The sequence below is a fragment of the Crotalus tigris genome, unplaced genomic scaffold (assembly GCF_016545835.1).
Source record: "Crotalus tigris isolate CLP2741 ecotype Arizona unplaced genomic scaffold, ASM1654583v1 scf7180000017740.2609645, whole genome shotgun sequence".
Lineage (NCBI taxonomy): Eukaryota > Metazoa > Chordata > Lepidosauria > Squamata > Viperidae > Crotalus > Crotalus tigris.
The window spans coordinates 1,804,433-1,827,842 of NW_024096606.1; the positions used below are offsets into that span (position 1 = coordinate 1,804,433).

The 23,410-nt window shown below is 38.7% G+C and overlaps 1 protein-coding gene across 1 annotated transcript in view; it reads right to left on the reverse strand.

The window, feature by feature from the left end:
- Positions 1–1,128: 1,128 nt before the first annotated feature.
- The window catches only part of GEMIN8 (gem nuclear organelle associated protein 8), an 85,525-nt gene continuing 63,243 nt past the window's right edge, over positions 1,129–23,410 (reverse strand). The window contains exon 4 of the mRNA XM_039339806.1: positions 1,129–3,357. Coding sequence (XP_039195740.1) covers positions 3,101–3,357 — 257 coding nt within the window. The 3' untranslated portion in view covers positions 1,129–3,100. The remainder of the gene's footprint in view (positions 3,358–23,410) is intronic.

The following is a 23,410-nucleotide window of genomic DNA, read 5'->3' on the forward strand; positions in this document are numbered from 1 at the left end:
CCCTTTCTTCACACTTTTTTTGTTTTCCCTTTCTCTACTGTTGTCCCCTACTATTTGCTTTTATATATTTACATTTTATGTTATAAATGAATAACAATAACGGAAATGAAAAATTGCTCATTGCGGCACAATTATTAATTCCCGTATGTCATTGTGTGAAACTATTGTGCATTATACTGTCCCGTCTTTGTGATTATTTGAATTCAAATGTTCAGAATGGTTGAGCTTCTACATCTTTATGCTCATTCTTATGCCTATAAAATAGGAAAGCAATTGACAAATGCAGTTACAGTATGTTAAATTGACTGAGAAATGTGCCAATGTTATAGTATTCACTAGCAAACTATATTGTCTTGTTTTTTTGTATCATGCTGAACTGTGGAGAAGGCTTGAGCTGAAGCTGAGTGTGAAAAAAACTTACAACCATGTTTACTCACCACGTTAACTCAAACTTTGTTGATTAAACGAACAGACAGCGCTGAATATACAGTACTCTGCCCCATGCAAACAAGTAGAACTAAGTAAAATATGCCAACTTACTATATCTGAAACCAAACCCCTAATCTACGGTATATTTCCCAAATAGGTTAAAACCATAAGGTAAATAACAAATTGGTCTTAACTGGTTTTAAGTTGATTTTCAATAGACTTGAAAATCTTACCTTCTCCCCAAATATTTTTGCAATGGGTGTTAAGACTGAGTTGGAATGCATCTATACTCACAAGCTAAATCTTAATTATTAATTTCTGATTGAAGAGACATAGAATTGCAATTTTCTTTACCTTTCAAACTTAAAAGAATTTGATAATTAGTCTCTTCATCAGATGCATTGAAGTGAAAGATGTAATAAAGTAACTCACAAAAGATAAGTATTTTAATAACATTTTCTGAAAAGATGCTTAGTTTGGCTTTCAAACTCTGATTTTTTTCAAATAAACTGTGGATTTAAAAATAATTTTTAATACAAACATACTTTAACTGCAGCCCTTTCAAGAAAGATTATTTAACAGACTTCTGTTTAAAAAATGAGCTACAATAAATCATTGTATACTGTTAAAGAGCATACTTTCTGAAAATATTCAATAGATTTGACAGCAGTCCTCAGTGAACAAAAAAAGGAAAGTGGCTTTTTTTTTTTTTAAAGTAGACACCATTTTTAATTTTTTTCCAAATAACAGAACAAGGCTTTCTAAGAACCTTACAATAGCAATTATTCCAATGGTACTTTCAAACATACATTTTATTGTGCAAATTGCTCTATAATAATTCATCCAAACAATTGTATAGGAAATCTTTATTGGTTTATTAAAATAATCCATTATGGCTGATTAACTCAAACATGGTGACTCCAAGTGATATATAAACAAAATAAGTTAAACTATTTCAATTAAGAACCAAGATGTTTAAGTGTAACCAGAAGCTCACATTCCAGATGGGGATTCCAGTCATGCTGGTCCCAAGATCCAAGTAAAAAGCCAAATTTTTACTGCCTTTCGGAAGGCCCATTGAGAGCAATCACTGCAGAGAGTAGGCCTTCCTGATTACATATCTACTGTAATAGGAGTAACTGGGATGGGCAGATATCACTGAGTAGAGATGGTCCCATAAACTGTCTTTTGTAAGCTTCGTCCTTATTAAAAAAACTGTTATCTTTTACCTGCAAATACCCACGAAACAACAGCACCTTTTCAAAATAGTTTAAATAGTTGAGCAATGTATCTTGTCAATTTAATACAATCTTAAGTATAGATAGAAACACTTGGAGAAAGAAATACACATGAACAGCAAAGGCCATCTGTGCAATTAAACCTTGAATAAAACTGTTGTTGTTTTTTCACAAGCAAAACTTAAAACTTGAAAAAGAGACCATGGCACATGTTCTCAAAATGCAGTATGTATAGGATTTCTGTTCTGAATGCAGAAATGGCTAAGATAAAATATAAGCTTCTTATTGACATAACTGCTAATTTTGCAAAGGCATAAATATACATTTTAAGGAAGATCTTTGAATGGAGATGTTGTACCAATTAGGAGCATTTGAATGGCAAGGATGCAAATATCTTATTTCAATTAATCAGATCTAGCACAGTATGTCTATGGAGGTACTGCTTCAGGGAAAGGAATATTCAAAGGAAATGTCTGAAAACCATAGGACTTCTAACATGTATATTCACACGAGACAGAAATATCAGTCAGTAAATTTATGCATATGTATGATTGGCTCTTTCTCAGTTAACAGGAATGTTAGCTTTGAACCACTTTTTTAAAATAGATTTTTAATTTCTATAGCTAAGGCAAGGGAGAAAAGTCAGTAATGTGCAGGGGAAATGCATGTGGCTTGATTAGAATTAAAACTTTGTTCCATTATATTCATGATGAGAATCACATGCACTCACATATAACCCCTTTCCTTCCCCACCCCAACCCCAACCCCATGTCTAGTTTATTTTTCTTCCTGATCAATTAAATACAACTTTGAAATAAACAAAAATGTGTATTTTAATTTGACTGGTTTTTGGTTTTTTTTGTTCTGTTAGTTCTGTGAAAGCAGACAATGCTTGCTTCTGACTTGAAACTCTACAGCCAAACTTTTAATTTTGGAAGAGAAACTCAAAAAGCCAAATTACAGTAATTTAAGATATTTTGTCTAACTAATACAGGTGCCTCCAAGAAAATAAATGGTTGCAAAAAATAGCTGCATTTAAAATCCTACAACAAAACTAGTGTAGTACTAAAAACATTTTTAAAAAATGCTTTGAATTTTGATAGTTTTAAGCCTTTTTCCCTGGCCCAACTGAACAAAAATAAATGTTACTTAATTTCCTGCAAGGCTAATACATGCCAACATTAAATTAACTGAAATACCATTTAAAAGAGAATTTTCTGTATCCCCTGTACAAATGACCGATTCAGCTTTTCCTATTGAATTGGAATAGACTCTGAAAATTGGCAGACAAATTCAAAGTTGTGCTGGAAAAAGGGAAAGAAAAATTAAAAAGATCTTTTGCTGACTGTTGATTCATTCCTTTAATTATACTGCTTGGTTGAACATCAGGATATACAGCTCTGAATCTCCAAAAAGGGAAAAAGGCGCATAGCTCAGAGTTTCAGAGAAATAATTGGCCAGTACTTGGGCTGTTTTGTATCACAATTCCTATCAAAGTTGAGTTGCATGATGGTCTCCATTGCTTGTATTTTGTTGGCACCTTTGCCATAGAGCTTTCTCATTTCAGCCATTCTTCTGTTGCCGGGCTTCTCAGCTGGGGGCTGCACTGACCGGCTTGTGGACAAGTGAAGGTCATGGTCAGCTTCCACATATATCTCTTGGTGTTCCGCCTCCAGCTGTTTCTGTTTCCCTATGTAAAAAAGAACACATTTTATGATTTTTTGAAAAAAAATTATGGGAATCCCAAATGATACCAGGAATGAACAACTTAGGTATGTTGTCTAAAGATGTGTATACCTTTAAAACAAGAATTCTTGTTTGTATTTTAAACCCCTAAGCAGTCCACTATAAACTGAAGTGTACTGTTACATAAAAGGAAACACTGCACCTATCTTACAAAAATGGCATTGATCATCAGCTCTTTTCTGGCCACAATTCATAGCACTTAAGTCACAAATCATTTGGATTTAAAAGACAGCCTTGTATTGTACTATCCTGCCCATTCTCCAATATTTGTGAACCCTTTTTGGCCTATGATGATCAATACCTAGTGTTATATAAAACAGCGGTAATTACAGGTAATCCCCGAGTTATGAGTGTTCACTTAGCGCTCGTTTGAAGTTACATCATAAGCGTCCCCTAGTGTTTATGAGCAAGTCCTGAAATTACTGCAGAGGCTCTGCAACATTCACCCTATTCCCCCCCCCCCGCTCCTCACAATTGCTTCTCCCTCCCTTCCTACCATGCTGGACTCACTTACCTTGCAAAAATCTATCTCCTGTCTGCTGCGGTTTCTTTGCCTTTGAGGGAGACTCAATGGAAGCTCCTGAGTGCCGTAATATTGTGTGAGTTCAGGCACCATCTTTTGCAGAGAATGGGTGCCTGAACTCTCGCAAGATCACAGACCCCAGAAAATTTCATTCTCGGCACGAAAAGTGTTTGCGGTGCCTGTCTCCTGCTCCTCCTCCCCAACTCTTTTCTGCCACCACCGGAAAACAGTTTGCCCAGATGGAGACCTAATGGAGACTGGAAGCTTCATCTGCATGCAAATGGAGCACTTGGAATTGAAGCAAATTGCTCTGTTTCCAAGCACCTCATTTGCAGACGAAACTTCCAGTTTCCATCAGCTCTCCGTTCAGGCGAAAATTGTTCCAGTGGTGGCGGAAAGGAGTTGGGGGCAAGGAGCAGGAGACAGGCACAGCAAACACTTTTTGTGCCCAGGAGCTTTCATCGACTCTCCTCTACCTCAAAGGCAAAGAAACAGCGGCAGAGAAGAGACAGATCTTTGCAAGGTAAGTGAGTCCAGCACGGCAGGAAGGGAGGGGGAAGCATGAGGTATCTTAATGGGTTGGGGAGGCCTTGGGGTCTGTTCCATCACTAGGCCCCCCATGGCCTTCTCCACCCTGAAATACCTCATGTGCACTTAATGAACTGCACATTTGATTAGTGAATGTGTGGGCGAAAGCAGGGAGTGATCTCGTTCAAGGTACGAGATTCAGTCCTATGAATTTTTGAGTGACGAATGGAATGGGCAGGCTTCATTACATTCGTAACTTGAGTACTACTTGTATATATAAATGGGGGGGGGGAATGAGAGATAAAATAGTGCTTATTACAGTTGTAGACCAGAATTCAAAATAATACATGTTGAACGTAGACAACAAACCAGAGTAAGAATGTTACAATTGCGGCAAATTCATTGTTGAAAAGTCAGAGTGTGTCTAATTTTACAGGAAATGTAACATATATTTAGTATATTTAGATATAGCCCCCACTTTGCCATTGACTGACTTTGGACCAATATCAGAAGATTTTTGTGGGGATAACATTGACTGAATCTGGTGAGATACAAATACAGGGAAGAGTGTAAAACATTCACAACCTTGAGCTAGTTGATGACTGGATAAATACACATGTAATGATGCAATAATTATGTTGACTTTTATCTGTTTTTGTTCTAAATATCATTGCCTGCCCCTGAGCACTATAAATTCAGTAAGTAGTTTAAGACATAACAGTGTTAAGAAATTATAGTAGAAATAAAAAAAATATTGAGATGATGAGCATAACAGAAGGAGATTTAAAAAATACATTTTGCTGCAATGCTAAAAAAGTGGTGAACAAACCATTACAGCAATTCTTAAATTGAAAAAAGAAGTGACATGTAGAGAGACATTAAATTTTTAATGTTCCATAAAGATGAAACCAATAGAGCTAAACCAGGGCTGTCAAACTGCTGGCCGGCGGGCCAGATGCATTATAGAGAAACCGCACCCACCTGATTGCTGGCAATGGCAAAAAAGTCGTGATATGTTGCAACACGTCACATGATGTTGCAAGTTTGACACCCCTGAGCTAAACTGTTTTCTAGCTGTGGCAGTAAAATAATACAAACAGGACAACATAAATTCAGTCAAATCACTGGTAATGAAGACAGATGACCTTAAAAAAAATTCTTCCCAAATTAAGCTAATTTTGTGATATAGCTGCTGATATGGTTTACAATCGGCTACTAAATTACACAGCTGACACCTGTATAGACATGACTGTGATTCAGACAGATGTGTTGAGAAAGTTATTGCTTGAAAAACTTCGCTTTATGATTAATACATTGAAATATTTAGACTTACACTCTTACAAAATAGGTTGCATTAAATTTATTACCAGTTTTGAAAAAGCGAGTAATTTGTTTATTGAGTCTATGAACCCACTTTGAATGCAAATTTTAAAAGGTTGGTATTTAGATGATAATAACTATACTGAATATGCAACATTGATAATCATAATAAATGGAATACGTATTTTGAAAAAAACTTTAACATGTTTCTGGCATAACTTTAAAATATATTAAAAAATTAATGTCTTAAATCCTTATATATAAGTCCCTTACAAAACACCACTGTTTTACTGGTTTCTGGAATTTTGCCAAAAGCACATCTTTAAAAGAAATGGCCATATGTGCTGGCCTCTTTAAAAAACAGCTGTGTGAGCCTAAAGTCATACTGTACTAAAGTCATAAGTTCTTACTTATTGTTTCCAGCAGTAAAAAGAAAGATTATTATCTTCAAGGAGAACATTCTTTTAAAATTGAATTTTTATCCTTAAAATTGGAATAAAAACAACTGTTTTCCTTAAAGAAGCAGCACACTTTCAAAATATGCTATGGATAGCTAAGTGAATACACAACGCTAAAGCCTCTAAAAGTTCCAGGAACATGTAAAAGTCTTCAACTCTCCCCAAAAGAACCACACACATACAAGATCCATTGAGCCTTACTAGAAAGTTCCAAAGTTAGACGCTATCATGGAAAAAGTCCTGTGTTTTAACATGCATCTTTAACACACTTAACACACAAGCCACATGGAGTGGGAAAAGTGATTCAGGATTTCAGAATTAAGCACTTCAAACAATGAATGCTACCCCCCAATCTCTACTTTCCATCCCATCAAGGAGACTGTTCTGGATTTAAACTGTTGCTAGAAAATGACGGTAGTTTGAGTGTGAACAGCAACATAAAACTGAATCCTGACTAATTCAGTACAATTACCCAACAGCACTGACCTGGAATCAAGGTGTCACCTAGATGAGGTATTACTGAAAACGAAGATGTAGAATTTGGGAGTTCTTGAATCTACTTGTTTAAAACTTAGCTATGAATATGCTCACTTTTGTGCAATGCAGCAAGGCAGGGTAACTCTGCCTACTAATACGGCAAGAGTAATGTACGCCTTCTTTAACACATGTAGCCTGCTATAATGTCCTTTATAGAGGCCTTTTTTTTTATTAAAAATTTTTAAGTTTTACAAAAAAAATTTCCCTCCCCCACACCCTCCCACCCCTCCCCCGATCATCCCAGAGCTGAATACAGGCTTAATTAAAATTTTTTAAAAAGAATCTTAAAACACATATAAACCATAAACAAATCTAAATACATTAATTAAACAAATTATAAAATAATTAACAACAATATGTAAAAAAAATACAAGAAGAAAAGAAAAAACAGAAAAAGAAAAAATAAAAAAGATAAAAAAAATATCTATGAAATATCTTAAACTTTAATTATAAATTATTCAAAAACTAAATAATATTTTCTTATATCCAACTTATATTGTATAAAATCTATCCATCTTTTCCATACCAGGAGGTACTTCTCCTGCGATTGATCTTTCAAGAAAGCCGAAATCTTTGCCATTTCCGCCAAATAAGAAACTTTAAAAAACCATTCTTGCAAAGTAGGCAAAGATTCCTTCTTCCAACATTGCCCTACTAACAACCTGGCCGCTGAAATTAAATTTAATATCAATATAGTCTCTTTACTGTCGCAATCAGAAACAATACCTAACAAAAACAATTGTGGGGTAAATTTTATCCTTCTTCTAAAAATTCTTTGAAAATTCCACCATATCTTAATCCAAAAAGCTTTTATATTTTTACATGACCACCAGATATGGTAATAAGTAGCATCCAAACATCCACATCTCCAACATTTAGGCTGCAAGTCAGGATACATACGAGACATTTTTTGTGGATCAAGGTGCCATCTATAAACTTTATAGAGGCCTTTTGATCACCTTTAGAAAATTAAAATTTCTGGCTCAGCCTGGCTGCATACAGGAAATTCAACCTTGTTCAACAGCTGCATGGCTTCCTAGTTGTTTCATTCCAATTTCAATTGTTGCTGATAATTAAGGCCCTGAATGGTTTAGATTCAGTCCACACCCTGTTCTCCCATTCAAATCTACTGGTTAGTAACATCTTCAAGGAAATCAGATTGTTGGAACAGCCCCAGAAAAAAATTTCATTCAGGTTGAGACTAGAACATTTTAGAGCAGTGGTTCTCAACCTGTGGGTCGGGACCCCATTTGGGGTCGAACAACCATTTCACGGGGGTCGCCAAACAAGGCTGTCCGCCATTTTCCCCCCTTTTCTTTGGCCACGCCCCTGGCACCCAGTGATGTATAAGTGGTTAGGGGTCACCACAACACGGGGAACTGTATTATGGGGTCGTGGCATTAGAAAGGTTGAGAACCACTGTTTTAGAGAACCAAATCTGGCTTTGGGACTGCTTTCCAAAGAACGCCATTTCATGAGTGACGATTCAGAAAGCTATTTTGTATGCAGGTTCAGTTTAACATTTTAACCTGCCTGTTGTATTATTTTCATGTATATTTTTCATTCAGGTTTTGACAGGATTTTTTTAAAATGTTAACTCTGATTGCTTGCAAGTTATGATTATCAATATTATTAATTGATAAATTTACTCCTAGGATGTATCTTACGTTTCCCATCTGCCTAACTACAGCATATAAAAATATCTGCAAAATGACATGTAAAGTGAATGGACCCTCCTCACATTTAAATAATATATTGGGGTTGCATGTATTTGTCCCCCCCCCCAATGTTTTGGAGTCCAAATCTCCCAAATCAAGTACAATCTCAGTCCAGAAAAACTTGTGTAGTTCTGTCAATACAACCAATTCAGTACATTAGGTATTATCTAACTGTTTATTACTTGGATTGTTCAAGTCTATCTATTCCAATTCATCTGGGTTTGCTTCAGGAAATTAGTGTAATCTCTACAGAGAAGATTTTGCAAACACTATTCAGAACTCTGTAGGAGAAAAGAGTAGATATATGGGCCAGAAAGTTCTCTTATGCTAGCAGACGTTCTTTTATCTACACAGATAAAGCGTGCATTCAGAATTAAGCATCTTGCCATATTATCCTTCAGAACATCTGCAATATATTTTATAGTGGAAAAAAAGATATTCTGTGCAGCTCACAAAACAAGTTATACTACATTCATGGAAAATAGATAAACAGTGCAATCAAGTATCATAGATTTAGGACTCGTTCCTGGAGTAGAAGACCTCCAAAGTCCCTTCCAGCTCTATTCTATTCTATTCCTTTTCTAATTTGCAATGTTTATCATTAGCCCTGTCACCAATTTGCAAGGCTTCCCCTGAAGGAATCCAAAAAACATGACACTGTTCTCTAGGATTGTACTAGAAAGGGAAAAATCTCTTGGCTACTGTTCTTCAAGATTTTCATGCTAATACCTAAAAGAGAAAACAAATCTTAATGTCCCTATTTATTTAGCCTTCAAAACAGTCTTTGACTCCTGGTGACTATATTGACAATTTGCCGTAGTTTGTTTGACAATATTTTTGTAAGAGGTTTGCCACTGCCTCCTTCCCAGGTCTGAAATAGAGTGATTGGCCCAGGGTCACCCAGCAGGCTGGGGGAATGGAATGGAATATTCTTTATTGGCCAAGTGTGATTTGTCTCTGATGCATAATCTCTCAAGGAAGACTAGAAATCACAATCTCCTGGTATTTGGCCTGGTGCCTTTACTACTACATCAAACTGGCTCTCATCTCTCAATATGATGTTTATAACATATTTTTGGATGGTTAGACATTTTTTTATGTCAAGCCAAGTTCACTGTCTAACCAATGAAGGAGTAAAAATGCATAGTCTGTGTAATCCACAAAAGTCCTAAATTCTTAACATCCTCATGTAATCATAGCTTTTATACTTTTTTTAAAGTTTATTCTTTATTATCTAATTACTTTACATTATTATTGTTTCTGCATCTTTCCACTTTCTACTATATTTGCACATATTTCTTGCAGAAATACTATTGCACATAAAAATAATCCTGCAAATTAGAATGTGAACATGTGGTTTTTGCTCTTCTCTTTTTAGCAAAAACAATAGTTAGGGTTTTAGCTGGGAAAAGATGGGTTAAACCATTTTCTTTCCTAAAGGAAAATTAAGCTGTATAAAAATCTGAAAATATAAACAATTGTTTCAAGTTATGTTATTACCATTGTTTGAAGTAACTAATTCATATCATTAACTTTTTAAAAATAAATTATTATTAAATTCCCACAGGCAATAATTATATAGGAAACTTGTGGGAGATCATTTGTACAAAATAAATAATAGAAAATGTGATATGCTATTTTTATAAACAATAGATATAACAATAGCAATACAGTCATATCAGTGCATGGGAACAATCTTTCTTAACCCTGAAAATCTCAAACCTAACAAAAACATTTTTAAATGATCTTGAATGCTGTGTTTACATGCTAGAGCAAAAGATATATCTGACAGTTAATAGCACTGAGTTAATTACTGTAGCACATGTGACACCACGGTTGCATGAGTTATACTGGTTTAGTGTCCTTCCACTGCAATTCAAGATACATTGATGCCTTCCAGTGCAATGCAAGTAATCCCTGAATTACGAACATTCATTTAGCGAAGTTACGCCATGAGCGCGCTCTAGTGTTTACAAACAAATCCCAAAATTACGATTGTTGCAGCACCAAGGCAGTCGTTCATCCTTACGAATGACTGCAGAGGCACTTCAAAATTTGCCCTGTCTATTCCCCCTCACTGCTGGGTTTCCATAGGCACCAGGGCTGTGGATACTCACCTTGCAAAGATCTAGAGACCCTTTGGTTTCTTGGCCTGTTTTGGTGCTTCAGGGCTTTGGTGCATTCACAGAGAATAAAGGCCTAAAGTATCGCAAGATCACATGAGATCAGTAGTGCGAGATCTCATGTTACTGATCTCGCGTGATCTCCCATTACTTTAGGCCTCTATTCTCTGCAAATGGACACCTGGACAAGATCTTTGGCAAAAGGCTTTACAAATGGAGGGAAGGCCTGAAACATCGAAGCCTTTCCTCTGTTTGCAAAGCCTTTTGCTATCTTTGCAAAAAGCCTTTGCTGCCGAGAACAGAGGCTGGGAGGTATGTGTGCATCCCTCAAGGATTTGCTGCTGAGAATGGAGGCCTGGAGGGACACGCCCGCCTCTCTGGGACTGTTTTTGTTGGCAAAGTGCTTGAGGATGCCTTTGCTGACAAGAATGGAGGCCCAGAGGGGGACATGCTCCCCTCTGGGCCTCCGTTTATGGCAGCAGAGGCCTTTCCTCAAGGCCTTTGCCGACAAGAACGGAGGCCGGAGAGATATGTCTGCCTCTCTGGGGCTCCGATTTTGTCAGTAAAGTGCTTGAGGATACCTTTGCTGACAAGAACGGAGGCCCGGAGGATGTGCCCGTGTTGGAATATTCATGAACAGGAAGAGTCATGTGGTAACTCAGTCAGCCAATGTGAAGAAAGTGCTACTGAGTCTGTGCAAAAGGTTTTGAGTTAGGAGCTGGATTTCCAGTCTCAGGTCTGTCTCTGTATCTCTTTGTAAAAAGTCTTCAATTGAGCTATGCTGCTGTAAAGAAGAACATATGGTATTGTAAATATTTTGATATAAACATAAAGAAGTTATTTTGAATCAGCTAAATGCAGTCAACTGTGAGAGCTTCTGATTTATTTTTCACCAATTGGAGAAATTAAAATTCTTTAAAAGGTTATGGGCCCAGAGCTTATTAGGGACTGTGTTGTAATTTAAAGCTGGAAGAAATTGCCTGTGTTTAGAAAGTATAAGAATAAGGCAGAATTAGCAGAATGGCTGCAGTGGAATTTAAGGAAAGCTGTGTGCCTCGTTTGGGCCAGAAGAATTACATTATATGGGCTGCAAAAATGGAATGCTTGCTCAAGGCTAAAGAGCTGTGGCATACTGTAGAAAATCCACCACAAGTATTTGCAGCTGCTGATCAGAAGAGTCATGATCAAGCAATGGCTTATCTCATCTTGAATGTAGATGATGAACAATTTCTAAATGTTGCAAATTTAAAGACTGTAAAGGAGATTTGGTTGAAGTTGAGAGCTGTGGACGTGAATGTTTCTGCATGCAATATAGTGCAATTGTCAAGAAAACTTTACAGGGCCTGTTTGCAACCAGGTGAACTTGTGGAACAGCATTTAAATAAAATGCAAAGTTTATTTTTGGATTTAGAACAATATGGGATTAAATTCCCTGAGTCCCAGAAGGTTTTATTGGTGTTGAACAGTTTAGATAAAACCTGGGACACAGTTTCTGACATATTTGAGTGTAAAGAAGAGCAAGACTTAAATTTTGAGGCTTTAAAGGAATGTTTGCTTAATGAACAAGAAAAGCGCCATTTTAGAAGCAGCCACGAGGAGGTGAAATTCCTGAGGAGGGGGTCCAGACTGCAAGTCTCCAAAGAAGAAACATTTTGCAGGCAGAGAGCTAAGCAAGAAAAGAATTGCTACATTTGTGGAGCAAACAACCATCTGAAAAGGAACTGTTTGCAAAGGAACAATTTGCAGCAAAGGACATTTGTGCAACCAAAAAGGACTGATTTGCAAAAGGAACATTTTGGTGTTGCAAAAGTTTGCTATAGCAACAACAGAGACAAGTGACTAATAGACAGTGGGGCAAGTCAAACAATTGTTAATGACTCTGAATTATTTTGCAGGTTTGTTCCAGTAGCACAAGAAGCTGTGGCTTTGGCAAATGGCCAGAAAGCAAAAGTCATTGAAAGAGGCGATGTAAAAATTCCATATTTGGAATCAAAGTTTATCAATGTGCTTTGTGTACCTGAGATGGAACATAATTTGTTAAGTGTGTCTAATTTAGACAAACAAGGTTTTGAGATCATTTTTGTAAATGGGAAGTGTCTCATTAAAAGGAATGGGAATATTTGTGCAGAAGGCATAAAGGAAAATAATCTATATGTATTGCAGGGTGCCAAAGGTTCAATGTTCCCATATATTTAAGAATGTTGCAGAGCATGATTCATGTGTTCATCTTCTACATAGAAGATTTGGCTATTGCAAGCTTTAAAGTTTTGCAGCAAATGCAAGATTTTGCAGAAGGGCTAAATTTGAAGGGATGCAAAACATATTTGGACTGTGCAGTATGCAAAGCATCGAAGTCAAAGGCATTCCCAGTTAGTAAATGTAGCACAAGACAAACAAAAAGAGTTCTAGAGCTGGTCCATGCAGATCTGGTGGGACCTATGCAAGCCAGTTTGGGAGGAGCAAAATATGCACTGGTAATTGTTGATGATTATAGCAGGTATAGTTTTTACTACTTGCTTAGAGGAAAGACAGAGGTGCTACAACAAATCAAACAGTGGGTACGTTTTGTAGAGAGAAAGTACAGACAACAAGTGTGTCAGTTGCAAACTGACAGAGATACTGAATTTATGTCAACTAAATTCCAACAATGGTTGGGGCAGTTGGGGATAAGACACAGACGTACAAATCCTTACACAGCAGCAGAGAATGGTGTAGCTGAAAGAAGGAATGGTGTTTTGCAAACAATGAAAGATTCATTATTAGAAGATTCTGGTATGAGCAGGTCATATTGGGGAGAAGCCATATTGACTGCTAACAGGCTGTGGAGTTCCTCCATTAATAATACTCCATATGCCATTCTATATGGGAGAAAGCCATCACTGGCACATTTGAGAATTTTTGAAAGTACTGCATGGGTACATATTCCAAAAGCAATTAGAAGAAAGGGACAGCAAAAAGCATGAAAGCTCAGGTTTGTGGGCTATGAACCAGGGTTAAAAGGATATCGCTTTAGTGATGGAAGTAAAAGAATTGTAATTTCAAGGTCTGCTAATTTTGCAGAACAAAATTGGGACAGAATTAATGCAAATTCTGGGTATGTCTCACTTAATGACAGTGATCTATTCAATGACAATAACTCATCTAATGATAAAAAATTGATTATTGAAGATGTCAATGTTCAGGGAGGAGAGGCTGAACAAGACATGAAGGCAGAAAGACTTGAGACACAGAAGCAATTAATACCACGTAGGTCAGAGCGATGTAATAAAGGAATTCTGCCTTACAGGTATTCTGCCAGCAAGGTAAAGGTTTGCAATGTGTGGTATAAGCCAAGAAGTTATAAATAGGTGTTAGCATTACCAAAAGCTGAACAAGAAAGATGGAAGGAAGCCATGGATAAAGAGATGAAATCCATGGGAGACCATGAAGTATTTAAATCAGTGACTTTGCCACAGGGAACCAAAGCTGTGGGTTGTAAGTGGGTATATAAGAAAAAGGTATTGCCAAATAATGATATATAGTATAAGGCCAGGTTAGTGGCACAAAGTTTTTCACAATTAAAGAATGTGCACTACGATGAGGTATTTGCGTCAACTGTGAAAAGTAGGAGTATAAGATTAGCACTGGCGTTGGCAGCGGCATATAAGCATAAAATCTGGCACTTTGATATCACAACTGCATTCCTCAATGCTGAGTTAGAGGAAGAAATTTATATGATCCAAGCACCAGGATGTGAAATTGCAAAACCTAAAATGGTATATAAATTAAACAAGGCTATTTATGGGCTGAAGCAGTCAGCCAGAAACTGGAATATCTGTTTAGATACTACTTTAAAGGATCTTGGATTTAAAAGTTGCAAAGCTGATAACTGTATATATACTGGACAGTTACAAGGAGGGAATTGTCTACTGTTATCATTTGTGGATGATCTTTGCTTCATCGTAAAGGATGCATCACAAGTCAAAGAATTTGCTGATAAATTAGGAAAGAAATTTGAATTAAAGAATTTGGGAGAAATAAAAAATTATCTCGGTGTAGAGATACAGAAAAATGAAAAAGATGGTTATATTCTCAGTCAAAGGAGAAAAATTGAGCAGTTATTGGAGAAATATAATATGAAAGATTGCAATACTGCTCCCACACCCATGAGTGTGGATTTTTATAATAGTTTAAGTGCGGACAAAGGTGAAACCTGTGATCAAGAGATGTATCACTCGGCAAAAGGGAGTTTATTATATTTATCATAGTGGTCCAGACCAGACATAGCTTGCGCAGTAAGCATTTTGAGTCGTTTTACTGCTGCACCTACAAAGTTACATTGAATGGGTGTAAAAAGGGTTCTCAGATATTTAAAGGGAACTATAAACTTCGGTCTTCAAATACAGATTACTGAGGAATTGAAATTAAAGTGTTATGTTGATAGTGACTATGCAAATGACATAAACACAAGGAAATCAAATTCTGGGATTATAATATTGTTTGGAGGGACTCTGATTGGATGGAAGTCCAGAAAACAAACAACTGTTGCTATTTCAACAGCGGAAGCAGAGTTTATTGCTTTATCTGAATTGTGTTCTGAAGTAACATGGTATGTACAGTTGTTGCAAGAGTTAAATATTAATGTAAAAGAATCTGTAAAGGTATTTGAAGACAATGCTGCCTGTATAAAAATGGCAACTGGTGACATGGTGAAGAACAGAAGTAAACATGTAGACATTAAGTATTGTAATGTCAGGGAAGCTGTAAAAAGAAAATTGATTAGTTTACATCATTGTTCTTCTGAGGATAATTTGGCAGACATGATGACTAAACCATTGGGTAGTGTTCACTATGGAGAATGTGTAAAGTTAATACGTCTGATGTCTCTTCCTGTCATGAAGGGAGGAGTGTTGGAATATTCATGAACAGGAAGAGTCATGTGGTAACTCAGTCAGCCAATGTGAAGAAAGTGCTACTGAGTCTGTGCAAGAGGTATTGAGTTAGGAGCTGGATTTCCAGTCTCAGGTCTGTCTCTGTATTTCTCTGTAAGAAGTCTTCAATTGAGCTATGTTGCTGTAAAGAAGAAAGTATGGTATTGTAAATATTTTGATATAAATATAAAGAAGTTATTTTGAATCAGCTAAATGCAGTCAACTGTGAGAGCTTCTGACTTATTTTTCACCAATAGAGAAATTAAAATTCTCTAACAGCCTGCCTCTCCAGGGCTCTCTTTTCATTGGCAAAGTGTTTGAGGATGCTTTGCTGACAAGAGCAGAGGCCAGGAGGGACACCCCCACCTCTATGGGCTCCGTTTTCTTTGGCAAAGTGCTTGAGGATGCCTTTGTCAATGAGAACAGTGGCTGAGAGGGATGCACCTGCCTCTCTGGGGCTGTTTTCATTGGCAAAGAGCTTGAGGACATATTTGCTGAGGAAAACGGAGGCTGAGATGGATGTGTCCGCCTCCCCAGGGCTCCGTTTTTGTCAGCAAAGTACTTGCGTAATGCCTTTGCTGATGAGAATGGAGGCCTGGAGGGCCATGCGTGCCTCTCTGGGCCTCCATTTTTGTCAGCAAAGTGCTTGAGGAGGGCTGTGCTGATGAGAATGGAGGCCTGGAGAGGCGGGTGTGTTCCTCTGGAGCTCCGTTCTCATTGGCAAAGGCCTCCTCAAGCACTTTGCCAACAAAAATGGAGTCCCAGAAGAGAGCACACCTCCCTTTGGGCTTCCATTCTCATTGGCAAAGGCCTCTTCAAGCCCTATGGGGCTCTTTAAAGCAGCATCCCAGAAGTGACAGGCAGCCCGGTGAGTTAGAGAAGCCAAGCAGGGCATGTTCATCCTGCTTTCCCTCTGCTCTCCCTGCTTGCCGGGAGCAGGCAAAGATAGAGAGAGGCTGCAGGAGACAGATCTTCACAAGGTAAGTGACCTGGTGTGGCAGGATAGGGGGGAAGAAATTGTGAGGACCCTGGGGGAAGGAGAATGAGGTATTTCAGTGTGTTCGGAATGGCCTTGGGTGATCTGAAGCAGGTGGCCTGTTCCATCACTAGGCCCTCCCATGGCCTTCCCCACCCTGAGATACCTCATATTTACTTAACGACCTACACATTCCATTAGCAAATGCATGGGAAAAGGCCGGAGTGTACACGATTCATTCCTATAATCCTTGAGTTACAAATGGAAATGGTCAGGTTTCATTCCATTCATAACTCAAGGACTACCTGGACAAGGTTACCTTTAAAGTCTTTTATGGCTTGGGACCACAGGACTCTACAAATATCTTGATTTCTCCTACCCAGGAGGGGCATGCTCCGGGTCCTATCACCTATGGACTGATGGGGCCCAGAAGGCATTTTCCGCTATGGTGCTTGCCCTTTGGGACATCACTCTGAGATGTCCTGGTGTTAGATCCATCAGCTTTGGCTTGGCACCTTGCCAGTATTCTGTCATCAATTGGGGAAGGGAGTGGACAACAAATAGGCAATAAGCCTATATACCTTTATGATGGTATATTGGGAGGGGGGGGGAATTGACAGTTGAGAAAGAACAGAGCTTCTTGGAATCCAGTTTGTGTTGGATTCAACACAAGGCTGTTTGTCATGAGTGTGAAATTTCACCAGTCAAAACACCCCAGTTTCCTATAACATCTTGGTGGTGCTGGATTGGTTGTGTACGATGGGCTCTGGGGGGAGCGCTAGGGTAAACCAGAGGTTTTAGTTCTGCTTTGCGTGCAGGAATTTTAGATTCCTCTTGACTTTACTGCAATCAGCATCTCTTAGTAAAAGTAACTTTTCACTTCAATCAAATGGAGTCGAAAGTTTTACTTGCCTAAGGGATCAGCCTGGTTTTGTGTCTGGTCCCTGGGTGTGTCATAGGGCATGATTCTTGGCTTTTTGATGGCTGTTTCTAGGGTACTGTCAAAACTGACTCGGCTTCATCATTGCCTGCACCTGATTTCGGCTCACAGTTTGTCAAACAGAAATGGGAGGGGAGTTGGTAAATTCCTAGGGAGGGGGAGAGCTATAGAATGCATGAAAGCCTTCTGCTGCCTGAGAAAAGTTATCCACTAAGATCAAGTTCCAAGAACTATTCAAATGGCGCATAACTGTTTTCCCAAAATAAAGGAACTGCATGTAATTAGTGGACAATGAACTATGGGTGGCCCAGGGAAGAAAAGGGGTTTTTAACCTGTTTTGGTGGGAAGAGCTCACAACTGACTTTGCTCTACCTAGATGGACCTTTCAATAAAGTTTTACTCTTGGTGAACTCTTTGAAGGAGTAGTTCCTTTTTTAGAATGTGCCAATTGGAACAGCTGACATTAAGTCAGTTCTTATAGTAGTGTCTATCTGTACTCCACCAGGAAGTCAGTAATCCTGAGATGTTGGCGATAGAGAAGGAATTGGAGGAGAAGAAGAGGCCGGGGAACCCTCAGCTCAAGAAGCCCTGGTGGTGTTGCAGACTGGGGCAGGTATGCAACCAGCTGGTGTGCATCCCTAACAGACAGCCAAAAAACCAAAGCCTCAGCCAGCAAGCTAAAGGAAGCAACTGAGAGATGCCCCATACCAGGGGTCAAAGACCCACTGGGCAGCAAACATGGGGAAAGCGTCAGAAGCTGAGGACCCCTAGACCCAGGGCAGCTGTTTGTAATACAGGCCAATGCCAGCGATACAGCAATAGGGGCAGTCCTACTCCCCAAAAATGCCAAAGGAGATTACAACCTTGTGTCTACATGTCTTGCAAGTTGTTCGATACTGAAAGCTGCTGGCTATCTGGGAAAAGGAAGCTTACATGGTCTGATGGGCTCTCATGACATGGAGACAGTTCCTAGAAGATAGTAAGATCTCGTTCGAGATCTGGATGGATCATAAAAACCTAGAAGTGCTAAAGACCCCCTGAAAACTATCCTCTAAGCAGGTCTAGTAGTCTCAATACTTTAACTGGTTCAATTTCACCCTACAATATCTGCCAGAAGAGAAAAACTTCCTTGCAGATGCCCTCTCTCCCATTCTGCAGTAAAATAGTGACTGAGAGGCAGTAATGACTTCTATCATCCCATCCAGACAGCACGTAGCACTGGCCCTCACTCGACAGCAAACAGCCCAATACTTAGCACAGCCCTTGAAAGATGGCCTGGCAAGAGATATGTGGTTCTAGCAGCACAAAGATGACCTGTCCCTAAAGGAGTGGTTGGCATGGAAGGGAATGAAATTATATGTCCCAGCCAGTTAATGGATCTGGATTTTATAGAGGAGTCAAGACACAAAGGTAACAGGACATTTTGGGTTAGTAAAAACTCTTCATTTAGTGAAGAGGCAGTTCTGGTGGCCAAAGATGTAAAAGGACATAGAGGCTTACATAGTCAGCTGTCCTGAATGTGCCCCCCAATCTATTGCAGCCGGTGACCAATCTGATGAAGCCCTGGGAAGAGATCTCTATGGACTTTATTGTGGACTTGCCAGAAAGCACGGGGAATACTGTAATCTGGACCGTCACAGACTTGTTCTTCAGACTTTGTAGCATGCCCAAAGATTCACTCTGCTTGATCTCTGGCAAAGATGTTTGTGTAGCATATCTATTGATTGCATGGAGTCCCAAAATGCATCATTTTCGATTGAGGGGTACAGGTCACATCAAAATTTTGGCAGGAATTCCTCAAACTGATTGGCTCCTCATAGGGCCTTAGCTCCACCTATCATCCTAGTACCAATGGAGCCTTACGAACAATCAAACTCAGTTTTGGAGTAGTACATGAGGTGTTATGTTAATTACCAATAGTCCAACTGGGCTGAGCTTCTGCCTTTTGCAGAAATAGTACATAATAACTCTGTTTATAGTAGAACAGGAGTTACCCCTTTTCGGGTAGCTAGTGGAATAGTTTCCACCCATGCCAGAATTCCCTCAGGGACAACCCTCCTTGGCATCATTGGCTGAATGGATGGAAACATTAAAGGAAAAGTGGGTGGTAGTGCACAGAGCATTGCAGAAAGCTAGAGAGATGCAAAAGAGTCAGGCAGATAGAAGAGGGCACCACAGGGGGAGTTCAAAGTGGGGTATAAAGTATACCTGTCTACCAGGTTCCTCAACCTGAGGCAATCAGATAAAAAGTTGGGTCTCAAGTACATAGGCTTCCAGATTACCCAGATCATAAATCTGATTACTGTAGAACTGCAGCTGCCAAAAAGCCTCAGATGAGTGCACCCAGTGTTTCACTGCAGTTTGAAGCCTTTCCGTAGCTCGGAATTAAGGCCTGCTATGGATGCGCCTCCCCCTCCCATCATGGTCAAAGGAGAGGACCACTATGAAATCAAAGAGATTCTCTATTCCCTGTACCATAGGGGGAAACTGCAATATTTGGTATTGTGGAGGGGCTATCCTTTAGCCAATGCAGTGAGCAGATTGTATGCCGAACATCCAGGTCAGCCCCAATAAGGAAAATCTTGGAAAAGAACAAACAATGTTTAATGTTATGTGCACCTTTATGTTTATTTTCTAGGGTTATCATTCCTCAGGAGGGTTGGCATGTAAAAAACTTCATTGTTGCCTGCACCTGATTTCGGCTCATAGTTTGCCAAACAGAAATGGGAGAGGAGTTGGTAAATTCCTAGGAAGGGGAGAGGGTTAAGGAAGGCATAAGAGCCTTCTGCTGCCCGAGAAGAGTTACTGACCAAGGTCAAGTTCCAAGAACTATTCAAATGGCACAGAACTGTTTTCCCAAAACAAAGGAACTGCATATAATTGGTGGACAATGAACTGTGGGTGGCCCTATGTCGATTTTGGTGAGAAAATCTCAGAACTGACTTTGCTGTACCTAGATGGATCTTTCAATAATGTTTTACTCTTGGTGAACTCTTTGAAGGAGGAGTTCCTTTTTTAGAACATGTCAACTGGGACAGTTGACATTAAGTCAGTTCTCACAGTAGTGCATATCTGGACCCCACCAGGACATCAATAACCCTGAGATGTCAGTGATATAGGAGGAATTGGAGGAGAAGAAGCCAGGGGAACCCTCAGCTTCAGCCCCAGCAGTGTTGCAGACCAGGAGAGGAACGCAACCAATGGGCATACATCCCAAAACAGAGAGCCGAAAAGCCAAAGCTGCAGCCAGTGAAGTTAAGGGAGAGAATGAGAGATGCCCCATACCAGAGACTGAAGACCCCCTGGGCAGTGAACATGGGGAAAGCGGTGGAAGTTGAAGTCCCCCTCAGGAGTCAACATAATCCGAGGGAGCAAGTGGAAGGTGAGACAATTGGTTGAGGTGGACGAGCCGACTGAGTGGAAGCTTCCAGTTGCTGTCCACAGCCCATCGATGGAACAGCTGGAGGAGAAATTTGGTGGATTAGAGTTCAAAGGAGCACACACTAATCAAAAACTTTTCTCTTTAGGCATAGGGAGGTTGTTCTTGAAAATTATACTTAGCCTGCCGAATGCCTGCCAACCACATTTAACACGCCATTAAATTTCCCTTATTGTATGACTTTCCATTGAGATCCACTGGCCAAGGTATATGTAGTGGTCTACTATGTCTAGTTCTTCTCCAGATATAATTTTTTTTCTTTTTTTGATGATGGCCCTTTTTCTGGTTTATTTTTAAGTCAAATAGTTCTTCTGCTTTGTGCACCTCGTGTGTGTCTTTGTCATTCTTCTGGGCCTTGTGAGAAAAGAACAACATCATCTGCAAATCTTAAGCGATTTAAATAGGTTCGTGTGCCACAAGATCTGAACCTAACTTCACTGACAGCACTGATAGTCAGTAACGCATTAAGGTTACTATTCTACTTACTTGATTTTCCTTCATATAGTTTGGATAATCATTAGGATAACTCATCAATATATTAAACTAGAGTGGTGTGGTGGCCTAGTGGTGAAGACGCTCACCTCCCACTCGAAGATGTTTCTCTCCTAGGGCACAAAGAAAAAAATATCTGCTGTGAACTCCACATGACATCAGGAAAAACATCATGCCAATAAATGCTCCATTCCATTCAGTCACCCTGATTCCACCCCGAATTAAGGGATTACAAGGTTATAAAAAGAGATTTTTAAAAATCATTATATTAAACTAGATGAGCAAAATAGGACACTTTTAACATACATTTTCTAATTTGGGCAAGCCCCACATTTTGTTGCATTTTAAATTGTAATGTTAATAACTAGTACATTACAGTTTTAATTTAAGTTTACAAGGAAGTTACTGATTTCCCCGTATAAAACTGGATATTGTGTGGGATTTTAAAAGAATCTTTTAAATGTTTCAGTATACATAAGCTGAAGAATATTTCCATCCAACATTCCATTTGTGGTACTAGGATAAACAAAGGAGAACAGGGCAAGTATAACATACTGCCTCTGTAACCCCAGAAATAAAAGTTTCCAAAAATTAAACATTTGATTATCAAGTTAGCTTCAAAAAAAAAAAAAGCAACTATGCTACAGCCAGGAATAGAACCTCCAGCTGTCTAGCAGCTGTCTGAGTAACTACTGGTATCCATACAAAGGGATAATATAAATTTCACTGATAGACATAAAGCTTGTCTCTAGATTTTTTTTTTTTAAAAAATAGAATTGTTTCTATGCTTCTTGGCAACAAGCCTGTCAGTTTTGCAAGGGGCCCCTTGAGAGGGTATAATTTGAGACTTCGTTCAAGTAACATTTACCTCCTATCACTTTCTTCTAGGTATCTTTCATATTTTTTAAATTTCAAATTACTTGTATCTAGAGACCTCTATGCAATTCATAACTTTTAGATTAAAAATATCAACCCATTAATTAAAACTGCCAGATTAAATCAACTGCGCCTAAACTCTTGCTAGTTTTAGACGACTGGAGTCTACACAGCCACAGATCATGAAGCAAAGGCCTCTGATCCCTAAAGGTTTCTTTTGATTGAATACTGGCTTTGTCTCCTGCTATCTTTATTATGCTTTTTGATTAATATTATGACTAAACTCAGAAAACTGAGCTACTATCAGCAAAACTCAGAATTTCTCCTGACACCATTTAGCCATTTGGTGGCTAGAAACAAAGCAACTTCCTAAAGTTTGTGATTAATAATGCTTTACAAAGTGTTGTAAAAATGCTTGATAACAGCTTGATCTGTTAGATTTATGCACATAAAGCTATTTATAAGGGTACACAGATGCACGCATGCACGCACACACACACACAAACATATTTCTGACAACAGTGTGATTTAGGTTGGCCCCAATCACATAGTAATTGAAAGTGGACTTAAATCTGTGTCTCCTATATGCTGGTTTATGATCTCTGTGCCCTACATTCCTATTCTCATTTATCTTTTTACATACAACCAAAGAATTCAACTTTTGTTTTTGTTTCTTGTCAAATGAGATTGGGTTTGTTGTTAATTATTATGAGTTAGTTTTAAAATAGTTCATTTGATGCTAACTTTAATGTATGTAAACCAATTTATTTATCAAATTTGCATGTTGTTTGTATACTTGATAATACAAAGATACAAATAAAAATCTTTTTAATTCCTCTTTGGCTATGTGGAAAATTCTTGGAAAAGGATTAACTTGAGGTATACACAGGATGGTCTGAGAAAGGGAATGCATGTAGCGAGCTGAGATTAGGAGCAGTCTCTTAAAGGGAGTGCTCCTAATCTCAGCTTGTTACCTCTATAAAAGATACCTGTCCACACAAGCAATCAATTAATCAGATTCCAAACTCTCCACCATGGCCAAGACCAAAGAGCTGTCCAAAGATGTCAGGGACAAGATTGTAGACCTACAGAAGGCTGGAGTGGGCTACAAGACTATCATCAAGCAGCTTGGTGAGAAGGTGACAACAACTGGTATG